At 47.3% G+C, this 27,689-nt stretch overlaps 1 protein-coding gene across 4 annotated transcripts in view; it reads right to left on the bottom strand.

Moving 5' to 3' along the window:
- Positions 1-605: 605 nt before the first annotated feature.
- Positions 606-27,689, bottom strand: part of Slc39a14 (solute carrier family 39 member 14) — a 45,664-nt gene continuing 18,580 nt past the window's right edge. The window contains exons 1-10 of one of the 4 annotated variants that reach the window (XM_040735113.1): positions 26,443-26,590; positions 25,895-25,973; positions 15,513-15,791; positions 13,359-13,545; positions 10,627-10,796; positions 7,547-7,666; positions 6,869-7,057; positions 6,550-6,757; positions 5,527-5,711; positions 606-3,885 (exon numbers count right to left, since the gene is read on the bottom strand). In XM_040735113.1, the coding sequence (XP_040591047.1) occupies positions 3,739-3,885; positions 5,527-5,711; positions 6,550-6,757; positions 6,869-7,057; positions 7,547-7,666; positions 10,627-10,796; positions 13,359-13,545; positions 15,513-15,776 (1,470 nt within the window). In that variant the 5' untranslated portion in view covers positions 15,777-15,791; positions 25,895-25,973; positions 26,443-26,590 and the 3' untranslated portion in view covers positions 606-3,738. Of the gene's footprint in view, positions 3,886-5,526; positions 5,712-6,549; positions 6,758-6,868; positions 7,058-7,546; positions 7,667-10,626; positions 10,797-12,631; positions 12,802-13,358; positions 13,546-15,512; positions 15,792-25,894; positions 25,974-26,442; positions 26,591-27,689 lie in introns of those variants that run through there. The other 3 variants (XM_040735084.1, XM_040735042.1, XM_040735160.1) reach the window with 3 other exon arrangements.

Below are 27,689 nucleotides of genomic sequence, written 5' to 3'. Positions count from 1 at the left end.
TCTCACTGTAAGATTTATTCCGCAGCCAACTATGATGAGAACTCTGTTGGATCATCAGCATGAGTCCCCTGGAGGTATCTCACCCACTAAGAGCTAAACCAGAGCGGTGTGGCATTTAAACACCACCTCATGACCTACACAGTGTAATTATCCATTAAAAAGGCCCCCCCTTTTTTAAGTTTGTCACCAAGCCTGATGACTTGAGTTTAATCCTCAGAAACCACATAGTAGGAGAGAACTAACACCTGTACATACACCCTGGAATGCATGAACATGCCCACACAAACACACATACACATAATAAATGTAAAGGAAAAGCAACGTCAGTGGAGTTCTCTACAGAACTTTACTCTTTCCAAGGCCTCATCCATAGCTAAGTGCTTTGTTCCTGTGTATCACACTGGGCCCAAAGTGAATCTTTTCTAAAAATAAGTGCATTATATGATATATTAAGTCCCTTCTAAATTTCCATAGCCAAAGTGTAAGCCAGACCTGGTAAAACAACCCTTTGTAAATCAACAACACACCATTGCCACCTAGTGTCAAAGATTGTTCATTACACTTCTGATCTTCAGGCCAAAGACCACACTTGGGATTCTCAACAATTCTTAAAGAATATAGCTTTATTTATAGAATCTTACAAATAAAACACAGTCTACATGACATAAGTTATTTAATTTTCTAATTCTTCTCATAACACCTGAGTTATTTAAAAAAATACTGTGATGGAACTGCAAAGGGAACTATGAATAAAATCCTCTCTTTTTTGCGAAAAAAGAAAAAAAAAAACTCACCCAGCTTATCTGCATCTCTTTGGAAGAGGGTTCACTAAAACTGGATCCTAGGCAATCCAGAGAAGTCCTTTAAAACCAGGGTGGAGGTTTACTAAGAATGCTCCCCCTGCTGACACCAGACACTAAATATAGGAGGGTGGGGGTGGGTGACAAAAGGCGAGGTCAGGGATGAGGTGTGAAGTGACAGAACCCTCTCCCTGGCTAAGGGCTCTTCTGTGTGACAAGTACTTTCCTTGCTAGTGTTAGCAGGAGGAAGAAAGCTGCAGGCAATATGGCGCAGGGTGGGGCAGCCGCCTGCTAAACAACTCGCCACCCCTTGGACTTCTAATATGTACAAATGCTTAAAACAGCAAGTTCAAAAAGAATTCGGTGGCCACAATTTCAACTCGCTGGGCAAATCTGCTGCCAACAATGGATAATCAGTTGGATTGGAGCACCCCCCCCCCCCCACTGGCTACCTGAGTCCAGGATTTCCCTTTAACGGCAGCTGTCTGCACAAGAAAGTTCTCAGTTCTTGTGAAGTGTGCATGGCAAGCACTCTATCTCATTTTTAAGTTCTTCTAAACAAACTAAACCACTGTCCTCCTTCAGCATGAAGGCATTTAAGGAATAATAGTATCTAGAGGAGACTTTAAAATTATAATACACGAACATGAACTAAGCAAAGCAGAATCTTTCAGTCTTTTTGTGGGGTGTGTGGTGGTGCTGGGAATGAAATTCAGGGTGTCACACACACACACACTAGGAAAAAGCTCCGCCACTGAGCCACACCCTCAGCCCACGCATAAAATAGTATTAAGTTGTATGTTTTTATCTTCCTTTGTCTTGCTGACACAGGATCTCACTTTGTAGCCTGGACTGGCCTGCAATTCACTATAAAGCCCAGGTTGGTGCATAAATTGAGCCTCTGGACCACCACGCCCGGCTCAGCCTTGAACTCTGTGTCAATTTCCGCTAGCTCCGGAAGCAGTTGTTGGAAAAATAAAACAAAAAAGAAAGAGACTCATCTTCAAACAGTAATGACAGTAACATAAAATATTAGATTCTGAGATTGAAGGAATTCGTTCTTTGGTAAAACTGGACCCTTATCCTACCAGGACTTGGTCCTGACATTCAATCTAGAACCTTGAGTTTTCTCTTCCTCCCTGCCTCTTCTCAAACCCAGTCAAAGCAAGAGGTAAGAGCAGGAAAGAGACCGAGCAAGCCTCTGCTTCTCCAGTTGTGTTGTCAGGATTCCTGGTTTTCAAGCATGTTTCCCCAAGAAGAATGAACATATATATGTTCACACATGCCACATGCACATATATATGCTCACACACATATATGCATGTATATATATGTGTGTATGCTTATATACGTACACACATACATACGCATATATACATATATGTGTATATACACACACACACACACACATATATATATATATATATGCTGCTTTTAATGGACAGTTTTCCTGTGGTAAGAAGAGAAAGACTCAGGTGTTGGCAATGAACCAGTACTATCAGTCATGCAAACAGTGGCCCCTGGGCTGTGACTGTGGGCACACTAGGAAAGGCTCCGGGAGAGACTGGCTCCCTAAAGTGGCTAAGGAATCCACATTATCAATATGATAATAATAAATTAATTCACTCAGTGAACCTGGAGATTAGCTCCCCTGGAAGCCAGAGTTCTGACGAGAGGGCTCCACAGTGTCTGAGGCTGGCCTGTGGTGTGAGTGACAAACACAGCCATTCATTTTCCTGGAGCAAAGAAAGCAAGTTACACTCAGTTCAGTTCAGGGTTCAGTCTTGTTGGCTGGGGCCAGGGAGGAAGCGGTAGCTAGGCAGTGTGCCCTTTAAAACCCACTGGCAGCAATGACATCTGTAGCCCTGACCTGAAGGTTTGACCTCAAGGTCCAGAGTCCCTTGGTATTCACCTATTATTTCTGCAATTAGCAAGTCCTAAGTTTGGTCAGCACTGACTCCGTTTCTGATTACCTTTGTCACAATAAGGCATAAACAACTGTGTCCTGATTCTGAATCAGGTTCTACTTGACAGAAGTCTAGACCAGGGGAGATTAATTTGTGCAATTTCCCCCTCTAATGCAAAATCTTAAATGTGCTCCTAGTGAGGCATCTAAAAAAGTATCTAGAAAAAGGAAGCCAAGAGGGGTGTGTGTGTGAAAACCAGGGCAAAACGAATTGATTTAGCACAAATCTCTTGCTACTCCAAAAAATGTCCACAGTGGCTCACCTGGCTGATTCTGTGACACAGACGCTGTACAGCCAGCACCCAGCATCCTAGTGGACACCAGAGAGCACCAAGGAGGCAGGATATCCACCATGAGTTCTAATTCCTTGTCACCCAGGGTGACCCCCTGCCTCAACTGCTCAGAATGCCAGTCTCTTTCAGAGAACTGTTACTTGAACAGACTGAAAACAAAAATGGGATTCTTATCTTCTGTCCTTTCTTTGTAAAAACAGGAGAACTCATGTGAAGATGGAGTGACCTGAAGTCCGGGGCACACACATTCAGAATCACAGGCCCCAAAGTCAGATGCCACCCTGGTATTTCTAACCAAACCATGACCACTGGTTTCATTTTTACACTGTAAAAGATTCGACATCTCTCAGTGCTTCCTCCAAGAGAAAAAGACAGGTGAAGGTGACCAGAAGGAAAAGGGAGGTGTGTCCTACATGAGGGAGGCATTTCAGTTCCAGAATTATCTGTGGAAAGCATTGGGAGACGGTTTGAGGCACTACCTAGAGAGTGTCCCAGGGCGGGTTCTTCCTGGGACAGAAACGTTTTGAAACAGCTGACATCTGAATGTGGGCAGGCAGTAGGCGCCAGTGTGTAAAAAACTGCCTCTTCCACGGTGCTTCATGGATGCTGAGTCCTCAGGCCAGGGATATAAGGCCCAGAGTCCGACTTGCAATACCACTGGCTTCCCGCTGGCAGGGTCCTACCCAATCTGAATCTGCCCTGAATACATTGTGAGGACCAGCATGATGGAGAAGCCAGTCAGGAGGCCAAGGTTCTGGATGACAAAGGGGACCAAGAAGCTGCTCTTCCTCTCGTCCTCTTGACAGACCTCGTTCATCTCCGGGAACTGAGAAAGGAGAGCAAAATGTGAGTTACAGTTTCCATCATCATCTTACCAACTGTGGTGATTGGGACAAGTTATCATTTGAATCCACCCCCACCTCACCCCATTTATGGTGGCGGAATGTTGGAGATTCTGGTGACTTCTCTGGAGGAAGTAAGTCATTGGGGGCATTATCTTTGGCCATTCCCCGTAGTTCTCAACTATATGGCTGCTGGAAACAAGACCTCAACAATGCCAACACTAATTGCCATGTCAGCGTGGACTGGAGGAAACCTCACCAAGCCCCACCAATAGACGAAGAGTTACAGACAATGACTGCTCAGAGGGAGAATCAGACTTCCCCAAGCATGAGCCCTCTAGTTGGATATCCAATTCACATAATACATACAAGCAACATTAAATGGATTGAGCAGCTTGTATGTGTTTGTGTGTATGTTATATATATATATATATGTATTTTACACACACACATACAGACAGACAGACACACATATATCAATAATAATTGGAGAAAAAGAGGCTATGAATTTGAGGGGGGATGATGGCACAGGAGGAGTTGGAGGAAGGGGCAAATGATGTAAACACAGCACTCATATATGAAATTCTCAAAAAATATTAAAACTTTATAAAAAAGATATAGCTACCATTATTTGTGATAGACACAATGCTCTTTCTCTTTCACTCTTTTCTTTTGATAACTCTTCCAACAAATTTAAATAAGGACCCTGGACTGATTACAGTCAATTTTCCTTAATGACATGGTAACAGAGGGAACCAAAGTTCTCTCTTTAAAATCCAATGACTTGTACTAGAGAGATGGTTCAGTGGTTAAGAGCACTGGCTGTTCTTCCAGAAGTCCTGAGTTCAATTCCCAGCAACCACATGGTGGCTCACAACCATCTCTAGTGGGATCTGATGCCCTTTTCTGGCATAAAGGCACACATGCAGACAGAACATACAAATACATAAAATAAATTAAAAAACAAAACAATGATTCAATGGGATAACAGTTACTCCTATATGCCCAGCATCTGGAAGGTTGAGGCAAACTGCAACGACTTCAAGGCCAGTCTGGGCTAAAAAGCAAGCCTCTTGTTTCAACAAACACAGACAGAAAACCCTAATGCTGCCTTGAAAATGCTGAGTCTATCATTCTTCAATTTTGAAAATTTATTTGGTATGTATGGATGTCTATGTACCACAGAATAGGTTGGATCCCCTGGAACTGTAGCTGCAGATGGCCCTAAGTCACTATACAGGTCTTGGGAATCAAACCTGGGTTCTCGTCAAGAGCAGCCAGTGCTCTTAACAGCGGAGCCATCTCTCTATCCCTGAACTGTTGCATCACTGATTTAGTGAATGGTGTGGCATGGGAAAGAGACCTCAATAAAGCTGTTATTAAAAACAAAATCATGGAAGGTGAGATGATTCAGTGTGAATGAGTACTTGCTGCTGAGACTAAGGACCTGAGTTCCATTTCAGGAACCCATAAGATAAAGAAAACCAGCCCTCACAAGCTGTCTTCCACAAGAATGAACTCGCACCCATACAAAAATCAATGTAAAAAGAATTAAAAAACAAACATTCTAATGTGTGTCCTTTCCTTCCTACTCAAGGGTCAATCATAAGCCACGGCACACTTACCATATCGGCTAGAGCAATATACAAGAACATTCCTCCGGCCAGCGCAAAAATCCAGTTGGCGGAGAAGTGACTTCCAGCCAGGATGCCAAAGGCCAGACCCACATAGCAGCAGCAAGCAGAAAGGAAGTTGAAGAAGAGAGCCTGCTGGATGCTCATCCCAGCATTGAGCAGGATAACAAAGTCTCCTACAACAGGGAAAGAACAGGAAGGGATGAGTCAGGACACGGGACTACTAATGAATCAGACTGCTCCAACGGTGGATGACTTGTGGGTCCTGAGATGAAGGCACCTACATCGTCCAACTCTGGCTCTGGCTTCCCAGCACAGGGACTGGAAAGGATTCATAGGGTTTTGAAAGTACATAAATAACCAACAGTGGCCTTGTTGCTCCCCACCTAGAGGACAGAAATAATTTACAAGAATTTAAAAGTAGACGGCCAACTAGCAATGGCCTCGTTTCTCTTTGGACTGAAATAAAAATAGCTCCCTTTCTCCTAAGATGGTACATTCAGGAAACCAAACTGAGAGAGGGAGAAATTAGTCACAAGCTAACAAATGCCAAAGTTAGGACCCTGGGCTGTCGCTAAGTCTTGAGTCCTGGCTTCTTACTCTTCCTTGGTAAAATTATATACATCCTGAAGCTCTGTTTTTTTCACTTTAGCAGACTCCCAGCTTCTGCAGGATGAAAAGGATGTAAGAGATGATCGTCTTCACTGAGTATCCAGACTAGCTTATAGCACCTGCTAAGTCCAACATTTGTTTGCTTATTATTCCCTTGATGATTCCAAAAGGCAGGTGCAGTTATTAACCACACAGGTGAGAAGATTAAGCCACAGTATATGGGGCTCATGGAATAAAAGTCTTCCTGTAAAAACCGTTCTAAGCTACACTCTATTTTGGAAGTTAGACGGAACACCATAGAGGTGGAAAAGAGGGAGAGGCAGCAGGGGCTGAGACACACGAAGGGTGTCTCAGACAAAAACTGAGACAGCTGGCCCAGAGCAATAGGCGATGCGCACTCACCCAGCTCGTGTGGGAATTCCTCACAGAGAATGGCCACGGATGTGCTGATGCCTTGGAAAACAGACACGGTGAAAGAGGCACCAATAGCCAGGCCATCGATGAAATTGTGGAGACCGTCGCTCAGGGTGATCATCCAGGCCAGGGTACCAATATCAGAGTATCGGACCCCTTTGAGCCAGTAGCAAGCACTCTGGGATGCCTGCAGGTCCTAGGAGAGAGCATATCCCAGGCACCCTGAGATTACAGAGCGACTCTGGTAAGCCTGACTCACCCAGGCCATGGCTTCCTAGAGGCGCCCCCGGAGCTGGGGCCTACTGACCTGCACAGACATGGAGCCTACGATGACCTTCTCGTCCGTGCCAGCTGCCTTGCCATCCAGCTCGCTGTTGCAGTGCTGAGGGATCATGTGGTCCAGGTCCCCGTTCTGTAGCTTCTCCGTCACACCCTCCTCCTGGTCCTTCTTGGAAGGGAGAGTGTTGGAGGTAAAATGGTTGTGTCCGTGATGGTGCTAGAGATAGAAAAGGGATCGGTGTTACTGACCAAAACCACTAGCCCAACCACAGCACCCTCTGGGAGGAAGCGTGCTTACGCCGGGCATTCCTACATCGCAGGAAACTAAGCAGGCCACACACACGGATTGGGGGAACATATTAGTGGCAACACACATGAAGACAAGGACTTCCTATCAGACAAAAGTAATCTCCCGATGTCAGTCGATCGAGTGGGGTGACCACTACTCTCAGTACTTAGATTCCTCTTCAAGATGGCCTCTTCATTCAACTCTAACAGGCAGTAGCCCCATGCCAGCTACTGGAGACCTCTTATTGGAGCTACACTGTTCCTGGATGTCTGTCACCAAGCCTCTTTACTGTCTTCTATAGGGAGACTGCCGGGCTTGCTCTGCAAGTGCCTTCACACGCTGCTGACCCACACCAGCGTTGTTTGAAGTTAGTTAAAGGTTTCCCTTAGCTCTCCCATCGCTACCTCCAGGCCTCACCTCGTTTTTCTGTTTCAGGAGCATCTTCAGTATCTTCTCTGTGAAAAAGAAAAGGTAGAAGCCTCCGAATACCACTGCAGACTTGGAGACATAATTGTCCTGAGGGTTGAAACCAAAGGCCTGTGGGCACAGGAAAAGAGAGTGAGTTTAGGTAAACGAGCCTTCATCATTCCCCTGCTTACCGATCTCTCCACTCTAGGAAAGAGGCGGCCCGGGGAGCTCTGCTCTCTGCACATTCTCTTGCCAGCAAAAACCCTACCTTGGCATTCCCCTGATCTGTCAGCACGAGCTGGGTGGGCTGGGTATTCTCTTCTGACACAAAATACAGATCAGCTTTGGCATTTCCCGACCCTGGGGTTTGGAGTCAGGACCTTATACGTGCTAAGGTACCACTCTACCACTAGGCTATGTCTCCAGCCCATATTTATGATAAAAGTCATATATGTCACATATACATGCTAGAAATCATACATATCATGTATATATGACATATGCAATTAGGTTATATGTATGTTCTGTGTTTGTTTGCAAATGTGCAGTGGGTGTCGGAGGGGGCAGAGAGGGCATCAGGTCACCTGACCCTGGAGCTGTAGGGCAGCTGTGAGTCATATATGTGCTGGGAACAAAACTCTGCTCCTCTGAAAGAGCAGCAAGCGTTCTTAACTGCTGAGCCATCTCTCCAGCCTTGAGCTGGAGAAAAGACACTGCGTGTGGTGTTCTACTTTTTTGTTTGTCTGTTGGTGGTAGTGGTCTCTTTTGAGATAGGATCTCTTTCCATAGCCTAGACTAGCCTCAAACTCACAGCAATCTCCTACCTCAGACTCCTAAGTGCTGGGTTATAGGCATGTGCTACCATGCCTAGCTTGACTGGCCTCCTTCCTTCCTTCCTTCCTTCCTTCCTTCCTTCCTTCCTTCCTTCCTGTCATCACATAGACCAAGATGACCCAAACTCAGACAGCAGCCTGCCCCTACCTCCTCAGTGCTGTGGATTGGAGATAGCTTTTCTCTTTTAATGAGAACACTCCTTCATTTCTGTCAGTACCTAGCCACACAAGCACTCAGTCATCAAATTCCATATTTAAAGGGAGGCCACTTGCATTTATTTTTGCCTCATCCAGTGTCCCTGGTTGATCTGCCCATAAACACAATAGGAAGTGGTTTACTTATGATTGCTAAAAAGGGAAATCCATTCCAGTTCTACAGCAAGAATTGCAGCATTTTCCTGACCACAGAACCTTGAAAGGACCACAAACCAAGAAAGCAGGCTACATCCTTGCAGGCATCAATCTTGGGGTGGTTTAAAGCCAGCCCTAGTTACACATGCCTGCAGTTTCCACAGCTCAGGAGGAAGAGGTGGGAGGACCCAGAGCCCAGGCATGTGAGGTCAGCCTGCCCAAAAAAGATTCCATCTCTTTAGAACATAGTAAAAACTTTTTTTGAAAAGAATGGAGTGGAGGGTATGTTTCTTTGAGTTCCGTCTGGAAATTTCACTTATTAAATAAGGAAGGAGAAAAAAGGACTTGTTGACAGGAAGACAGGAGTAGCCAGAGACTTGTCCTAATTCGGCTCCTGGCTTATGGTGTCAAGTGTCCAATGACCTGCTTGTCTCTTCTCTAACAGAGAACAGGCTCGTAGAAACTACATTCCCAGCACTCAGGAGGCTGACACAGGAAGACAGGGTGTTTGAGACCAAGGAGTGAAACTGCCTCAAAAAATAAACTCCAGCCGGCAGCAGTGGCACACGCCTTTAATCCCAGCACTTGGGAGGCAGAGGCAGGTGGATCTCTGTGAGTTCGAGGCCAACCCTGTCTAGAGTGACTTCCAGAACAGGCAGGACTATTATACAAAGAAACCCTGTCTTGAAAAAAAATTAATTAAATACAATTAAAATTTAAACACCCTCCAGCTCTCTCTGGAACAGGACAGACAGAAGCTGACCCTTCTGAAGGGGAACCCCACAGCCTCCAGAAGCAAGCACTTTTCCTCTAGCGTCATCTTCTAAGAGACCTGGAGGGCAAATGCTAAAGAGGCCCTGTTTTCAGGTGAGCGCTCCTGGAGAAGAGGTGCATCCTGGGAAAAAGCCAGGAGGTGAGGTGGGATTCAAGGCCTTGGGACAGTGGCCTCTTCTGCAGGCTCTGTGGGTAAAACATGACTAGGTCACAGCTACCATGGCTGCTCCACTAGGAACACAAAGCAATACTGTGGAAAACTGTGTTCTCAGAAGCATGTGAAAGTGTCTATTGCCTTTGCTCAGACCTGTTAGACCACCTACAATGAAATGCCTTGTGCTTATTATAATTATCGCGTCTACTGAAGATACCTCACTAAGTCAGATGGAATGTCTCCGAAGCTGACTACCCAGGCTTCAAAACACTGGCTCCCTTCTGTGGAAGATCACCCACGTGAAGGTGCCATTGACGTGTTTCCTTCAGATTTCCTCTGCCCTCAAACTCCCTACCAAAGAGAACAGGGTTTTCACTGAGACCTATGGATTCTGTTGTGTTTTTGGTTCTCTGAAATGAAGCCCCACACTGAGCCAGAGCTACACTAGCTTTTCTTTTTTATTAAAACAAATCCATATTTTATGTATATGAGTGTTTTGTCTGCATGTGCACCACAAGTGTGCTTGCGGAGGCCAGAAGAGGGAGGGCATTGAATTCTCTGCAACTGGAGTTACAGTTTAAGCTCTGTGTGGGTGCTGGGAATCAAACCACAACAGCCAGTGTTCTTAACCACTGAGCCATCTCTCCAGTCCTGAGTTACACTGGCTTTTTACTCAGCAGTTCCAGCACTTTGGAGGCACTCATGTGCCTTTGAGGTCAATCTGATTGTCTGCCATTTTATACAAAGAATAGAGAGGTGAATGGCTGGTCCAGGATGTAGAATATGGAGATGGGAAGGATGGGACTTCAACCTAGCTCTTAAACCTCCTCTAGTTCCTGCCTTGGTCCCAGCTTTACTTTCCAAACAGAAAGAACCTTGGGGGCTAGTTCCTCTGCCTTCCATGTAAACAGAGGGGCCTACCCCTGTGCCTACTAGCAGACGGGGTGCTTTGGGGTGAATGCTGCAGCTTGCCATACCTCGGGGATGAGCTGGAAGAGGGCGTTGGAGTAGAGGGTTCCAATCGCCAAGGCTATGAAGTAGAGCAGCAGCCTCTTGTAAAAAGTCTTCTTCATGAAGGGCACCACGCTGGCCCCCATGAGGGAGCAGAGGGAGATGACGGTAACACAGAGGAGACCGTACCCCCATACTGCCAGCCCACCCAGGACAGGGAGCAAGGCAACCACCATTAGGGAAAGGAGGTGGAGAGGAGAGTTGTGGGTATTAACGAAGGAACCCAAAAAGAAAAACCAGAGACAAGTAGGGAGGGAGAGAGAAATAGGAAACTTGTTAGTGATTCGAGTCTGATGCAATTTCCTTCAATCAGTGCAAGAGGGTATGAGGAGGAATTTGAGGTGGCCTTGGAACCCTGTGACTACTGCCCTTGCTCCTGAGGTGGCCTGGGTCATACCAGCCAGCTGGTGTGACGGGCAAACAGGGCAGGACGCTGCCTCATCACACGCACCACATGCTCTGGGCCAGCAAAGACTTTGCACTCAGGTCTTTTAAAAGGACACCAAAGCAAATTCAGAGAGAAGTTCGGTGTGTCACTGGCTTTGCTTCTGCACATTTTAGCCATGTCATGGAGGCGCACGTGATACTACCCAAAGATGGTTTGGTTTGTACAAGATACAACAAAGTTACGCGCAGGGCAGAACAGGTAAGACTCGATGCCCATCAGATTTGGTTTCTAAGCAGTTGTGTTTGTTTGTTCCTATTTACTCTGAGAGGAACTTGGTGTAGAAAGCAGAGTTCCAAGACCAACTCATCATAAAAATTATTTCAAATGCATTTCCCAGGGCGACACACTCCGGGTTGTGACTGCAGCCCTCAGGAGGGAGCACACAAAACTGTACCACAATGGCAACCCTCGTGTGACCCCAAGGGCGGAACACGGGCAATGGCAGTAGTACCAGCCAAATAGGCAACGAAACGTTTCATTTCAAATCCCTAAAAAAATTAGTAAATTCAATGGCTGGAGCTGAAAAAATAGCCCAAGATGAGGTCTCCCTTGGGAATTTTGAAACTGTGAAGGGAGCTGACCGTAACTCCATTCTTCCCTCATGAAGGAGGAGGTGGGTCTATGAAAGCTTGCCTAGGACAGTCCCTTGGCTGACGGGGGGCTTCAAAGCCAGCGTGATGTGAGCTTTCATGGAAGCTTTCACATCGCCAAAGGAGTCAGCCAGGTAGCGACACACTATTTCTCCAACAGTAACACGTGACTGGGCCGTAAAGGTGGGTAGACGGTCAACTTGGGTCTTATTTTTGTAGCTCCTCAGTGATGACAATTAAAGAACAAAATTACTGAACACTTCCAAACAGTGGGATGAGGTACCAGGAAGTCAGACCTGTCAGGGAAAGATCAAGATGCAAGGTACTAACAAGTGAGCTTCTCTTTCATGCACTGCATTTGTTTTTTGTTTGTTTGCTTGTTTGTTTCGGTGGGAACAATATATTTGCTAAGTTGCCTCCCCCCCCAAATTTCCAAGTGCTGCCGGGCAGTCACGAGCTGCCGCAGCTGCCTTAAATAACAATCAGGCTCAGGCTTTTGAAAGCCACTGTGACCTTCCTTCCTTCAGCCTCATTCCTCACGAATGATCAACCGGAGTGCACACGTGAGCGCTCCCAGGAGTTCCCTTAGAATATGGGGACTGCCTTGCACACCACACCCACAAACTGCAACTTTCCTTTGGACTCCCATAAATGGGGGTTCTGCAATGCAGCCAAAAGAGAACCCCAGGAGGGGGCTCACATGTTCAGACCCTTGCATCTGATGTCACCTGAAGAGGCCAGAGGCCAACCTGAGTGAAGAGGCATGAGAGAAGTTATTGGACCCCCTGATATGAAGAGTAAATTCACTTTTGGGGGGGCAGTTATTGGGAGTCTTAGAACAGAGAGGGAGAATTCAGCTGGAGGACTCGGCCGGGGTAGCCGGGGTAGCCGGGGTGGCCCGGAGGAAGTGAGCGCGCGCCTGTTCTACTGCACCTCTGGGATGAGCTGGAAGAGTGCGTTAGAGAGCAGCGTTCCAATGGACAGGGCGATGAAGTAAGTGAGCACACGGCTGAAAAACGCTTTCTCCGTGCATGGCAGGACCAGGACTCCCAGGAGAGAGGCCAGGTTAATCAGTGAGACACTGAGGAACCCAAAGCCCCACACTGTGGAGGAACAAGAACAGATGAGGGCCTCCATTACCGAGGGCGGGCACTTGTGCTGCTGCCAGTGATCTAAGCACACAAGTCCCTCAGGAAATGTTTGGTGACTCCCATCTCTTGCTAGGGAAGGCTCAGGAAAAACGATGTCAAGGTTGCTGCCGGAGCAGCTCACCTTCTAGAGGGAGAGACTGGGGATCAACACGGTGGAGTGAACACCATTGGTTGGACAGTACATGTACTTATGAAGGCAACACGTTAGGTCTGGTAGCCCTTGCTGGCTATATAGGATTTCAGGAAAGCACTCAAGAATTCAGGCGGGGTGAATCCACTCTAGGAGGCGGGGATAATGAAGTAGTCAAGGGAGGTCATAAAGGTTGGCACTCTTACAGTTTAATGAAAACAAAGAGTGAAAAACATATTCACATGCTGGCCACAGCCCAATGCCCTGTGTTCACTGGCCAGCCGCCCACCCAGGGTCTGCTGATGTAGTGGAAGAGTCTGGTGCACATGCCAATTATCACAGTCTGCCATCACTCCATTCCCCTCCGCTCCTTACTTACCTTCGATGGCGCTAGGCTTCCCCTCCTCTGTCTGTTCATTTTCTTCATTCTCCTGGTTTTCTGAGGTACAAGCCCGGGAGTCCAGCTGCTGGAGGATGGTGGGGCAGAACTCCCGAAACTCATTCATCCCGATCTGAGATCGCTCGCTGAAATTGTGGGCAGCAAAGAGGTCTCCAGAGCTAAAGCACTGAAACCAGAGGGGGGCGAAAGGGCTCTTAAACTCTAAAAGCAGTGCCCTGCCCCACTAAGTCCCAGCACCCTCAGAAATAAAGAGAAAATGGACACGACTCTGGAGACTCATCTCCAGGGACGAGAGAAAGGAATTTCCCGCACTTGAAAAGGTCAGTCACCATCATGGCGAATGGTTAGTACGCACAACTGTAAATGGCTGCAGGAAGAGGTTTGGGACCTTAACCTCAGCTACTTGGGTGGCTGAGGCAGGAAAACTGCAGCTTCAAAGGATGTCTGGACCACAAAGCAAATTCAAAGCCAGCCTGAGAAGCTCAGCAGGACCCTGGTTCCAGGTGAAGAGAGAAAACAGTAAAGAGTGCCGGGCGATGTAACTGAGGCACAGCATGCCTGTCTAGTATGCACCTGCAAGGGCTATGTCCAGTCCTACCGGGGGTGGGGTAACAGTGGAGGACAAGATTCCAGTCATGGGGCCAGGGTGTGGTTTCAGAAAAACAGGATTCTATCTGCAAACCTGGCATCAAATTTAGCTGCACATTACAACAGCCCAGTGAGCTAGTCTGCTAAAATGCAGATCCTAGAAACTTCTACTGGACTATGGGTGTGTGCTGGTTAGCAGACACAGGCACCGGTCGTGACCTTGGGGAGTCTTGCGTAACGTGGGAAATTGAATTTGAGAGCTCTCCCCACACCCTCTCTCTGCGCGTGCGTGCGTGCACGTGATGTTCATGAGGCCAGGAGAGGACACTGGGTGTCTGGTTCTGCTGGTCTCCCTACCTTATCCCCTTGAGACAGCGTCTCTCATGGAACCTGGAGCTAGGTTGGCAGCTGGTGAAACAGCACTGGACTATAGGTATGCATGGCTACCTATCCTTTCACTTGGGCTCTGGGCATTCAAACTTGGGTCCTCAAGTTTGCAAAACAAGCGCTCTTACCACTGAGATGCCCACAATGCCAATTTCCTAATTTCTCTTCATTCACGCAAACCTAGTCCTTTCTCTGAGTGTGGTTTCACCAGGGTCTACCCCTGAGAGTTAGCCCTCTGGGGATGCCAACAATACAGGTTTTTAGACATATAAAGTTTAAGTGCTGAACTCTGTTAAACCCAGAACACTGCTGCAGACCCCACGGCCCATGTGTCAGTCCCTGGCCACAGGTCTGCTTCTCACCCCCTATCCATGTGGCACATGCGCCCCCCCCCCCCCCGTAATGCTGACACTTGTCCTACTTGAGCAGCTCTGCATGCTACACAGCGCCCTGTCCACTTATTCCTTTCACACTATTTATTCATCCTTCTGGGTATGGCTTCAGCGTGCCTCATGCACAAACCCTAAACTATTCTGGAACCTTCACTCCCGTCTGTCTCATAGACAAACCCCGTAATTACAGCGCAGCCCACAAAGCGTGGTACTTTCCTTTCATTCCAGCTAGCTGAGCTTCTCAACTCAAGCATGGCATGTGGGCCTCTGCAAGGGCAGCCAGTGCTCTTAACCAGTGAGCTCCCTCAATGGGACTCCTGTTTCTCCACCTCCCACAATGCTCTGTATGAGGAACAAAACAGAATATAAGGACGTTGTTGGCTAACCTGCTGGGCTGCCACAAATAGCAGGTTCTCTGAGTGGCTGTGATAATGTGGAAGAACACAGAACCAAGAGCTCAAAGCCCCGGGTTTTAGCTGAGACTAGAGTCTCGACCCCATCCCAAGAACCCTTGTGAAACCACTCCCCAGAAAAACAATTCCCCTTGCACCTGAAGGGATTGTGAGGCGCATCTGGCATGGTGTGTAGTGTAAACAATAAACTCTACTGGATATGCTCTCCTATGGTTTGCAAGCAATGACCTGGGCGCAGCTACAAACCAACATGTAGGTAGGTCAGGAGGTCTCACTGGACATGCAGAATGTGTCGATCCCAACAAAGCTGGGAGCTGACTGCCACAGGCCTACCTGACAGAGAGGAGCCTTACCGTGGAGAGGTTCCTGTGTCCTTCCCTGGGCTGAGTAACGTTATCCCGGCCTACTCCCACATCCAGTTTGTTGAGCAGGGCCTTCAGCTGTGGCAGGGTAAGGCTGTCATTCTCCCCATAGCGATTCATGAGATCTTCCAGGAAAGAGGTGGCGCTGAGGGGCAGCATGGCAGTAGATGAGGCAGGAGTCTGGGCAGCAGTTCTCCAGATACCACAGAGCACCAACAGGAGGCAGCTAGGAAGGGCTGGGTGCAGGGGCTTCATGGTGACCAAGTACACCTAGAAGAACACAGAGTCAGGTGAGGGCAAGATCTCTATCTGCCCCAGCACTAGAGCACCATCTCAGCACCCTTGCCAAGGACAAGGGCTCCCTTCCCTCAGACCCTGAGTGGGACGAACATCCAAGTGTGACTTGGTCTCCTTCTCTAGGTGCTCGACCTGACTTTAGAGAAACCCTCCTTTTGAAGGGGTAACATGACAAGGGACATGCTGGGCCCTGGGGTACATGTCTCCCAACACTTAGGAAGATCAGGAGTTCAAGGCCAGTTTTAGCCACACAGTGAGCTTGGGCTATGCAGAAACCTGTTCCCCCAAAAGGGTGATAATAGGGTGGAAAGCCTTCTTTCTTCAGGTGTCTGTCCTCCTGTAAGAAACTCAGAGAGTCTAAACTAACACACACATAGCACACACACACACACTGAATGGATACAGGGACTCAGTGGGAATGAGACAAGAGAGGGTACTGAAGAGTTAGTAAGATCAGAATGCTTTATATTCATGTATAAAAATGTCACAATGATCTCTGTAAGTTCGAGACCAGCCTGGACTACCAAGCGAGTTCCAGGACAGCCTCCAAAGCCACAGAGAAACCCTGTCTCGAAAAAAAACAACAACAACAAAAAAATGTCACAATGAAATACTGTGCTAATAAAAATTTATTATTTTATGTGTTGGGTGTTCTGGCGGCATCTATGTCTGTGTATTAAGTGCATACCTAGGTGTCCCAGAGACTAAAGGAGGGTATTATATGCCCTAGGACTGGAGTTATGGACAGTTGTGAGCTATACCATGTTAGTGCTGGGTCCTCTACAAGAGAAGCCAGTGCTCTTAACCACTGAGCTGTCCCTCCAGCCCCTAATAAAAAGTTTTAAAAAGAAGAAAAACAGATGGGCAGTGGTGGTGCACATCTTTAATCCCAACACTCCAGAGGCAGAGGCAGGTGGATCTCTATGAGTCTGAGGCCAGCCTGATCATCAAAGTGAGTTCCAGGACAGCCAGGGCTATACAAAGAAACTCTGTCTCAAAAAAAAAAAAAAAAAAAAGCCCTGGTTCTATGCACACAACTGCAAAACACAACCCAAAGACCTCATGTTCCAGGGACTAAATTGCAGAATTCATCTTATTTCCAGAATTTACATATTTCAAACTGTATCCACACTTCCAGAATTTATTCTATCAATGCAATCTTAATAATAATAATAAAAGCTAGGGGCTGGATAGACGGAGTGGTGGGTCAAGCATTTGCTGATCTTGCAGGGGATCAGGGCTCGGTCCTCAGTGCCCACAGAGCAGCCTGAGCATCTGCAACTCCAGTTCCAGGGTCTCTGGTGCCCTCTTCTGGTTCCCATGGGCTTACACTCAGTGTACTTAACGTACATGCAAGCAAACACTCACACAATAAAATTAAAATAAAGAACACTTAAAACTCAGAGATCTGCCTGCCTCTGCCTCCCTCCTGAGTGCTGGGATTAAGGTGTGCACCACCACTCCCTGGCTATAATATAAAATTTTAAAGCAGAATTATTTCATACAGTTAAAAAAAAACTGAAGGGGAACAAAGACAAATGAGAGCTGGTTACAGTTTTCCCGTTAATCATTTACTTCCCTTAGTACAGTTATAGCTTAGTGACATCAGCAAACATGAGGAGGTGCCAGCCCAACAGAACTCTATAGGAACAGTGTCCCCATGGCTAAGAAACAGGCCTCCCTGAACCCTGCCCCTGCTGTTTACAATGCGATTGTGGGTAGTTACTTAACCAGAAACACCGCAGAATGATCCAGGGCATCTTACCATAGCTATGGCTTTCATTTCCACACCGTCGCTTACATGAGGACAGGCACTGGGCAAGTCACTCAGCCTCAGCTGCCTCCGTTTTCTCATGTGTAAAGGTGGTACCCACCTTACACCTCACTGGATCACAGTCAAAAGTTAAGAACCACAGTGCTGGAAAAGCCCTAGCCACTAACTACCTAAACTGAGATACTCAAAAGCTGGCTCTGGCAGTTCAGTCTAGCCTGTATTACATAGTGAGACAAAAGGAAAAGGAGAAAGGGGGGCCACAGGCCAGGAAGGAAGGAAGGAAGGAAGGAAGGAAGGAAGGAAGGAGGGAGGGAGGGAGGGAGGGAGGGAGGGAGGGAGGGAGGGAGGGAAGGAAGGAAGGAAGGAAGGAAGGAAGGAAGGAAGGAAGGAAGGAAGGAAGGAAGGAAGGAGATAACTCTTGAAAAAAGGCTAGGGACTCAGCCATAGAGTATGGGACTCACATGTACAAGGCCCTGGATGTGATTCCCTAACACTGGAAAAGAAAAGAGAGGATGGGTGTGTTGGGGGGGGTGGAGGGAGAGAGAGAGAGAGAGAGAGAGAGAGAGAGAGAGAGAGAGAGAGAGAGAGAGAGAGAGAGAGAGAGAGAGAGAAACTAACCAGCTAGATAAGAAAAACCTGGCTATAATCACTCAAAGACAAGATTGCTTTCCCAACTTTGACTTTCAGTTCAAACATGAAGCTGTTAATGAAACTGTCATGAGTTGAGTGTAACTGCCTTTACATTCAACTAAGCCTCACAACTCCTGCACCCCGTCAGTCATATAAGTCACAACACATCTGAGGGTACTCTGGCTTTAGATCCCCTCCCAAAAAATCATTCTTCACTCAGGAGGCAGAAGCAGACAGATTTATTAAACCTCAAGCCCAGCCTGTTCTATATAGCAAGTTCCGGGTTAGTCAAGGTTACACAGTAAGACCCTGTCTGAAATAAGTAGGTATATAAACAAGCAAACAAATAATTTTAAGGGTAGTTTTTCAGTGGGATATACCTTCAGCCATACAACTGGAAGGACCAGACAAGGGCAAAATGGCAGTCTACAAAATGGTTATTTTGCAACTCAGCACTCTGGATTCACCACCAAGAACCACATTAATCTACGCTTTGTGGAATGGATCTTAGGCAAAAATTAGACTAACACCCACTGTTCAAAAGAGCGGTTTATCTGGCACAGTAGCATATGCCCATACTCCCAGGATTTGGGAAACCAAAGCAGGAGGATCAGGAGTTTAGGCCAGCCTCAGCTACCCAGTGAGTTCAAGGCCAGCCTGGGCTACAAGACACCGTTGGCTATCCAGCCGATAGCTGTGAGCTGTCTTCACTGTCAGCAGGAGGGCAGGGTGTGTGAGGGGCGAGATCTAAGCAGATCTGCTTAAGGAGAGGTGTTGAGCAGTGGTAAGCCTTTCCCAAGGGCGGATGTTGCTATGCCTCTGACATTCACTCACTGTTCCCTTTCAAAGAAGCTGGAAAAGGTATCCCTATTTCACAGATAAGGAAGCTGGCATATGGAGGCAGCAAAGTCGGGAACTGAAGTGTTCATGAACTGAGGTCAGGTCTGAATGACTCGGGAGCCCTGGCATCCAGTGTGGGTTCGGCATGAAGACAGCGAGCTCGTGCCAGGGATGCCATGGAGAACCACCAAACTAACTCTGCAGGCCTCTGCACAGAGATCTGCCAGTTTCTGTCAGCTCCAGTGGGGACCCTAGATCCAGGCTGGGGATGTCCATGCCAGGCTGTCTTACAAAGCTCCTGTGGTAGACTCCTAGAACACAGCACCATTCCTACTTCAAAACACTACTAAAAAGGAAACAAAAGCCCTTCAACTGTGGGCGCCACAGGGTAATCTTACCTTGGCATCTCCACCTGGGTTAGCATTTATGATGGATCAGTTTTCTGGTGGCCGAGTGGCCTCTTGGTCCCTCCCGTGGCTTTGAGGGCAGTCAGTCATGCTAGAGAACTGGTCCCTTCTGACTGACTGACTGTGCCACAACAAGCCTGTGTTTCTCCAGGAACATGAACACACATCCCCCAACCACCTCCACCCCCGCCGCAGCATGGCTGCTCCCTTCTCTACAAAACACTGCTTTGGGCTTTGCAGACAAGACAGTGTCAGGGCTCTGATGTACAGGCCGGTCTCTGCAGGTGGGAAGACCCAGTGAGCAGAGTTCTGTCACCTGGCCAGGCTCTTGAGCTTATCTCACTAAGAATAAGGAAGCCAGCCAGGCGTTGATGGTGCACACCTTTAATCCCAGTACTCGGGAGGCAGAGGCAGCCTGGTCTACAGAGCGAGTTCCAGGACAGCCTCCAAGACAATACAGAGAAACCCTATCTCAAAAAAACAAAATAAACAAACAAACAAACAAACAAAAACCAAAGAAAAAAGTAAGGAAGCCTAAATACAACTGGTGCAGTTAGGAGTCCTTGACTAAGAACAGTTGAGAGCACTACAAATTCAAGTGACCCCGGCCTTTTAGTAAGCATGAAGGGTGCTTTCTGCTCCAGTAGAGATTTGGGTGTGGGTCATGGCCCCGCCCCCTTAACTCTAAGTCATTCTTAGGGGGAAAATCTTTCTAGAAGACTCTTTCAGAATGGAGTGGTGGTGGTGGCATATACCTGCATGCCTTTAATCCCAGCACTCAGAGGCAGACGGATCTCTGTGAGTTTGAGGCCAGCCTGGTCTACAGAGTGAGTTCCAGGACAGCCAGGGTGACTGTTACACACAGAAACCCTGTGGAGGTAGTGGGGGGGGGGGGCACTTTGAAATTAGCCAGGTACAGTGACTCACATCTGTAATCTGAGCACTTGGGAGGCAGAGGCAGGAGGATTGCTACTGGATCTACACAAATTGAGTTCCAGGTCAGCCAGGGCTACAACAGGGTTTCGAGTGTACGAGAGCATGTGTGCACACTCGTGTTCACAAGTTTGAGTGTCATAAACGCACGAGCATGTGCACGCGCGCACGCACACACACACACACACACACAAACAGAACGCAAAAAGCATGTAAATAACAAAATCCAGATACCTTGGAGGAAGCAGAGAGGCAAAAACCACACACAGCTCTTACCAGAGGCCCTCGCTCTGTGGCCTCAGGCCCACCCCCAGCTGTATGGGAGTCCCTGCGGTCCTCCCAGGGTGCTCGGAAGAGTAGGGCAGAGGCGAGGCTCCAGTGTGGTCGCTCAGCCCAGGCCTGAAATGGAACTTCTGGAGTTTCTCCCCCCTGACCACTGGGCTCAGGGTCAAAGTAAGTCATCCTAAAGCCTCAGGTCTGTCTCTAAGCACTAGACCTCAGTCTCAGGGGAACAAATATATAAAAGGAAGTTGACATGACACTCATCCTAGCATCCTGGAGCACTGTGATGTCCCCCTGCCATCCTCAGCTCCTAAATTGGAATCTGCTGACTGTCACCCCCTCGTTGCGTCCAGAAGCACCTACAAACGGCCTACTCTGTTGGCACACTACTGCAGTACTTACTGGGTTCTGTTTTCCTAGGCTTAACCAAGAGAAGGAAAGCACTTACTTTTTCTTTGAGGTAACTAGGTGGTAAACTTGCCACGATGTTCAGTCAAGAAGCTGACCACGGAGGAGGAGAGAGTAGAAACTTGAAGGAATTTGGAGAGAGGCCAAGTCTCCCTTCCCTGGTCCCACCAGCTGGCCAGGAGATCCACTACTCTGTATCCAGACTTCCTGGAGCACAGACACACTCACACAGGCTCCAATGCAAACTTGGCCAAGGAATGAGTGTTTCTGAGGCCACCAAGGTATATGTATTCATTCATGACCCTTCCCCTCCCTTGTCACATGGAGCATTCCCTAGGTGACCAAGCTGAATTTCAACCTCATCTAATCTTGTTTATCTTTGAGTACAGATGCCTGAAGGGTCAGAAGTTCCATTTCAGGTGGGCTAGCTAGAACTGGTTGGTTCTAAGATGGCTGCCAGAGTGACCTCCTAACATCCGACATCACTGCAGTACCAAATGACACACCTTCCAATGGCCTTAACCATGACTGGAAAGCACACAGATCTTCTACTGCAGCCCCAATTGTGACAACCCAAATGATGAATGAAACTAGGCCATTTCTCACTGAGGTCTCCAAACCCGGCATGAGACAAATTCTTTGTCCTCTCCAATTGAGGGTGATGGGGAAAGCTCCTGGAGGGATAGAGGGAGAAACTGGGACACGGATAGCTGCCTCCCTCTGCCAGAAGGGCTCCAACACACACACTGACCTGGGGATATTTGCCAGTTCCAGGAAGACTCCTTCTCCTTCCAAGAGAAATGGGAGGTACTCTACCAAAATTATAGACTAAACCATGTCTGTACTACAGGAAACAGTCACAAAAATCCCAAAGCAGAGGACAGACCCACCTCCCCTGCCTCACTTCCATTCTCCAGACTCACAGGGCAGATCTGAACACCCTCTGTATGTCTGTGGGAAGCAGGAAACAAATTAACCACACCTGGTGGGAAGAAAGCCATTTTTCTACTTGAGGGACAACAGAACATCAGGCAAACACAGGCGGAGCCAAGCATACTAGCATCACAGGATTCAAGGGAGACAGTTCTGCTCATTGCCAGAACAGTGTGCCTACCAGACAATAGTACTTGCGAGGGAGACTGAGGCAGAGAGCCATGCGTTCAGCCCAGCCTGGTCTCAATAGTTAAACTCTACCTTTAAAAAAAGAAAGAAAGGAACAAATCATAAAACAGGGCCTGGACAGATAACTCAACTCCAGCACTCATGTAAAAGTCAGCCATGGAGGTGGGTGCTTGTAATCTCAGCACTGAGTCTGAGGATCCCTGGGCTTGCTGGTCAGCTAGGTAAGCTCCAGATTCAGGGGAAAACCATGCCTCAAAGAATAACACGAGGAACAATTAAGGAGGATGGCCAACCTTGACCTCTGGGCTCCATAGACACTCCACACATGCATCACACACACAGACATGTGCGCAAATACACATGACACACTCATGTAGAATGGAGATGATGACGTCTCACAACAAAAGGAAGGGCAGGAAAAGAGGAACCAAATAGTACCCCTGAGGCACTATAGTCGTCAGAAAACCAAATTCTGCCAGTAACTCGAACTAGGAATATCAACAAAGGAAGCTTGAGAAAACTATTGTGAATGGATGGAAAACAGCCATGAAGCTGAGTTGTGGCGGACAAAGACGTGCAACAGAAAACTTCCCTAAAAAGAGGAAAAACCACTCCTGAAGATTGAAATAACCCACTGCACTCCAAAAACATTCAAGACAGAGACACCACCTCATTCAGAAAGAGAACTAAGGGACAAGACAAGACTTTTCCAGGATTCATAGGCTTTAAAAACAAAAAGGTTTGGGGCTGGGACACTTGATGCTCTTGCAGAGGACAGGGGTTAGGTTCCCAGCATCCACAGGACAGCTCACAGCCATCTGTAACTCCAGTGCCAGAGAATCCAACACCCTCTTCCGGCCTCCACAGGCTCTTGGCCTCCTCAGGCTTTTGCACACACATAATGCATAAATTCACACAGGCAAACACATATACACACAAACTTATAAATAAGGTGGGCAGTGTGTGTGTGTGTGTATGAGAGTGTGTGAGTGTGCGTGAGTGTGTGTGCATGCACGAGTGCGTGTGTGAGTGTGTGTCTGTGTGAGTGTGTCTGTGTGTGAGTGTGTGAGTGTGTGTGTGGCTCAGGCAGATTTGGGATTCATGGTCCTTCTGCCTCGCCTCCCACCATGCTTGAGTTGAACATTTTTTTGTTTCGTTTTTTTAAAAGATTTATTTATTATGTATACAATGGTCTGTCTGCATGTATGTCTACACACCAGAAGATCTCATTCTAGATTGTTGTGAGCCACCATGTGTTTGCTGGGAGTTGGACTCAGGACCTCTGGAAGAGCAGCCAGTGCTCTTAACCTCTGAGCCATCTCTCCAGCCCCTGAGTTTTTTTTACATGGGAGTTAATTCAGACTACTTTCATCTTCCCTACAGCAACAATAACATTAGAAGATAAACAGGAATATCCAAACTATTCTGACAGAAAAGCTCGAGGTGCACATCTCTAATCTCAGCACTGAGGAAGTAGAAGCAGGAAAATCAGGAGTTCAAGGCTAGCATTAGTTTCATAGTGAGTTCGAGGCCAGTCTGGGCTACATGACCCTTTCTGGATGAAACAAAACAAAACAAAATATTATTCCTTGTTGAGCCTTGAAGCTCAGATTTGTAATCCCAACTACTTAGCAGATTATGAATCCAAGGCAAGCCCATGGGCCACAAAGTTAGTCCAAGGCCTACAAAGTTTGTTCAAGGCTGATTTAGTCAACCTATTTTGAATTTTTTTTTAAAAGTGGGAATAGAATTTGGCCGTAAATTGCTTACCTAGCAAGTTGTGAGGTCCTAGGTTCAATTCCTGGAACTTAAAAAAAAAAAGTAGTATCCCTTGCTAGGATCTCATTAAGCTAACAAGCAGAGATTCCCAAGCATGGAAGAAATTCCCTTACCCCGCCCCCCCCATACACAGATGCAGAGAGAGAGAGAGAGAGAGAGAGAGAGAGAGAGAGAGAGAGAGAGAGAGAGAGAGAGAGAGAGAGAACATATGTAACAAAGCTGGTTGTTGGGGCTGGGAGACAGCCTTAGTTATGGGCACTCGTTACTCTTACAGAAGACCTGGTTATTCCCGGTACTCACTTGGTGGCTCACAATCATCTGTAACTCAGTTCCTGGGATCTGTGCCATCCTTGAGCCTCCACAGGCACCACATGGAACACACAAATATAGGCAGAACACTCATACACATAAAACAGGAATAAATCTTTAAAAGTTTTTTGAAAGAAGTTTGATTGTAGTGGGGCCCACCTGTAACTCCAGCACTCATATATCAAGAGAGAGGCTGAGATAAGAGAACCAGCATCTCATCCTGGAGCACCCAATATGCAGACCCAGGAGTCCCTGCCCCAAAACAGATAGAGAGAAAAGGCTGCCTTCTGACTTCCACACACACATACAAAAATAATACAATTAAAATTAATCTCTTTTCTTTTTAAAGGGGATGCTTACAAAGACAGAAACCAGGGGTAGAAAAAATCCTTAAAAAAAAAAAAAAAAGAATCCAATAATGTAATTAGCATCATCAGGGTGTGGGGGCAGGGAATGGGGACAATGTAAGAAAGCAAATGCCCTTTGAAATAGAGCAAGAGTCAGTAGGCACTGTCTAAAATGAAAACAAGCAATTACAGATGACTCAGAAGCAATTAACTCTGCTGAAAGAAAATTCTTTCTTGCAAGTAACATATTTCTTTAAAATGTAATAATTCTCTTTAGTTGACTGCAGTTTCTTTTTCTTCTGTTGCAGTCAAAGAAATACAAAGTTTTCCATGCCGGTGTTTTTATCTATTTCTCAATATCCATTTGTGTATGACTATGCCTGGAAGAATACTTGGAATATTGACAATGTATATTTTTTTGTTTGTTTGTTGGAGACAGAGTTCCTCTACATAGCCCTGGCTGTCCTTGAACTCGCAGAGATCAGTCCACCTGTGCCTGCCAAGTGCTGGGGCTCTGAGCATAGTAAGGAAGCTACATCCCAGTCCAAATTTTCCGAGCACAACATAAAACATGGAGCCCTACAGAAACATTCACCGACACCTCTGATTACAAGTATTCTTCTACAAACACTTCGCTTTCATATCCTCCATATTTATGGCCAAACTAACAGTGATACAGCCACCTGTGTAAGTCTCAGTATCCAAAATTAGAAAGTTAGTGATTATTCTCTTTTCCATTTCCCTTTATGGAGTCGAGGGCCTCACACATGCCAGACAAATGCTCTCTACCCACCGACAGGCTACAACCTCAGCCCAAGCAGCAGGCTCGAAGCCCTACATTCAGGTAAATATTGTCTCTGGAGTTCAGAGACCTTCAAGGAAAACTATAGTGGTGCAGCTCTTCGATCCCAGACACTCAAGTGACCTGAGGCAGGAGGATCTTATGTTCAAGCACTGCTTGGGCTACCGAGTACGTTCAAAGACAGCCTAAGCAACTCAGTGGGAACCTGTCATAGACACGGGTGAAGTGTTCATGCCTGTAATTCCAAGCATTTGGGAGGCAGAGGCAGGAAGGTCAGGAGTCTAGGGCCAGCCTTAATCACATCCTACCTGGAGGCTAAGCTTGGGCTACAAGAGATTCTGTCACACCTCCACTTCCCCAAAACAGACACCCCCCCACCCCCACCCCGCCAGTACCACAAAAAAGGAAAGGGGAAGGGTGGTGGTAACTGCGGTAGTACACACCTGTAATCCCAGACGTCAGCAAACTGAAGCAGGGGGATTGCTTCGAATTCAAGGGCAGCCTAGGTAACCAAGGGAGATCCTGTGAGACAGAAGTAAAAAAGAAGTAAACTAGCCTGTCTCGGTGCCTATCCATTCACTGAATGAGCATGGTCCAGAGGCCACACACACCCAAGATAAGCTATCCTAGGCCTTCACCCAAGGAAGGAGGTGATGAACAGTACAGCTTGAACACAGTCTTACTCACCCAGTCCAGGCACTCAATGGCTGTACTATTCCATTCCCTGCAACCCAACCCCGGCACAGTTCCTTCCTTAGTTCCTGTTCTAGGACCCGAGCCCCAAGCTACCACAAGCCAAAGGCCACCCAGGGTGGGAGACTTCCACACAGCACAAGAGGGGTCCACTCATTCACCCCAAGAAACCTCCGGCTGCTAAAAGGGGAAGAAAGGAAGAAAAAAAAGAGTCAATGGTAACCCAGAAGCAAGGAACAAAGGTCAATGGTAACCCAGAGGCAGGGAACAGAATCAGAACCAGTAGCCAGGGGCTTACCGCGCAAATATCTGCCGATCTCCCCTTGTGTGTGAGCTCAGTAGAGAGGGGGTTATACGGCCAGAGATTGGTGATCAGGGGCTGGAGCAGCCGGCATGGACTAGAACAGGAAGGCGTATTTAGCCCTGAGCTGAGCCTGGAATGAGTTTAATGACAGCCAAGCCCAGTGTTAGAGCCAGGACGGGGGAGGGAACAGCACACGTCAGAGCTCAGGGGCAACCAGAAACCTGGGTCAAACAAAGCCAGAACTTCCAAAATGTCTTCAGGCAGGGGGAGACAGGGAAGGGGTCCAGGGGCACCAGCCACCACTTCCTGCCAAAGCCTGGGGGAAAGTTGCTCCTATTCCCATCGCCAGTTCCCGGACATCCGATTGCAAAAGTGTGGTCTGTTGTCCACTACTGTTTACCAGACCACAGTGTCCTCCACGTGGCCTAAGTAACAGCAGTGCTCACTCAATCTATCACCTGCTTAAGTAAAGGCTTCCGGCTTGTTATTCAAGGCCAAATAGAAAGCAAGGCCTAGTAACTAAATCACAAAGGCTTTTTCTCACAAACATCTCAATTACTGCCTCTTCCAGGGGGTCACGTCCCACTGTTAGCTCCCCAACTATTTTGGACACTGTATTCCTTGGTCTTCTAACAAGCCTGCGTAACTAGACTTTTGTTCCTTAAAGGCAAAGAGGGTCATCTAGTATCCCTTTGTCAAGATGAGCCTGGCATGGTGCTGGACACAAAGGCTAGACACAGAATTTCTGATCAAAGATGAGAAGTTTAACATCCAGCTTACCAGTGTCTACAAGGTCCCTACAGCCCAATACCCCCCTTCTACAGACATTCTATGTCCCTAGATGTCCCCACAGATCACGTGAAGTCAGCCGTCAGAACCATCTGTTATTACTTCCTCTAAACCATTCTCTTATCATAAACACACACACACCAGCACAAATTACAAACACATTTGTTTAGTTTTTTATTTTTCAGAATGGGTTTTGCTATGTTATGTAACCCTAGCAGGTCTGGTACTTAACATGCAGCCCAGGCTAGCCTTGAACTCATGGCAATCCTCTTGCCTCGTCCTACTAAGTAAGTGCTGGGATTGTGAGTAGGCATCGTCACACCGGGTACTTCATGTACATTAAATAAACTAAGAGCTAGTTTATATTTACCAAACCTAAAACAGTTCCAGCCCAGCATATGCCAGCTCTTGAAAGAGAAGAAAAATAAGGGGTTCAAGCCCGACTTCAGCTA

The sequence above is a fragment of the Mesocricetus auratus genome, unplaced genomic scaffold, assembly GCF_017639785.1.
Source record: "Mesocricetus auratus isolate SY011 unplaced genomic scaffold, BCM_Maur_2.0 Super-Scaffold_2245, whole genome shotgun sequence".
NCBI classification, from domain to species: Eukaryota; Metazoa; Chordata; class Mammalia; order Rodentia; family Cricetidae; genus Mesocricetus; species Mesocricetus auratus.
The sequence above is the reverse complement of the archived record's forward strand: the minus strand, read 5'-3'. Positions and strand labels throughout refer to the sequence as shown.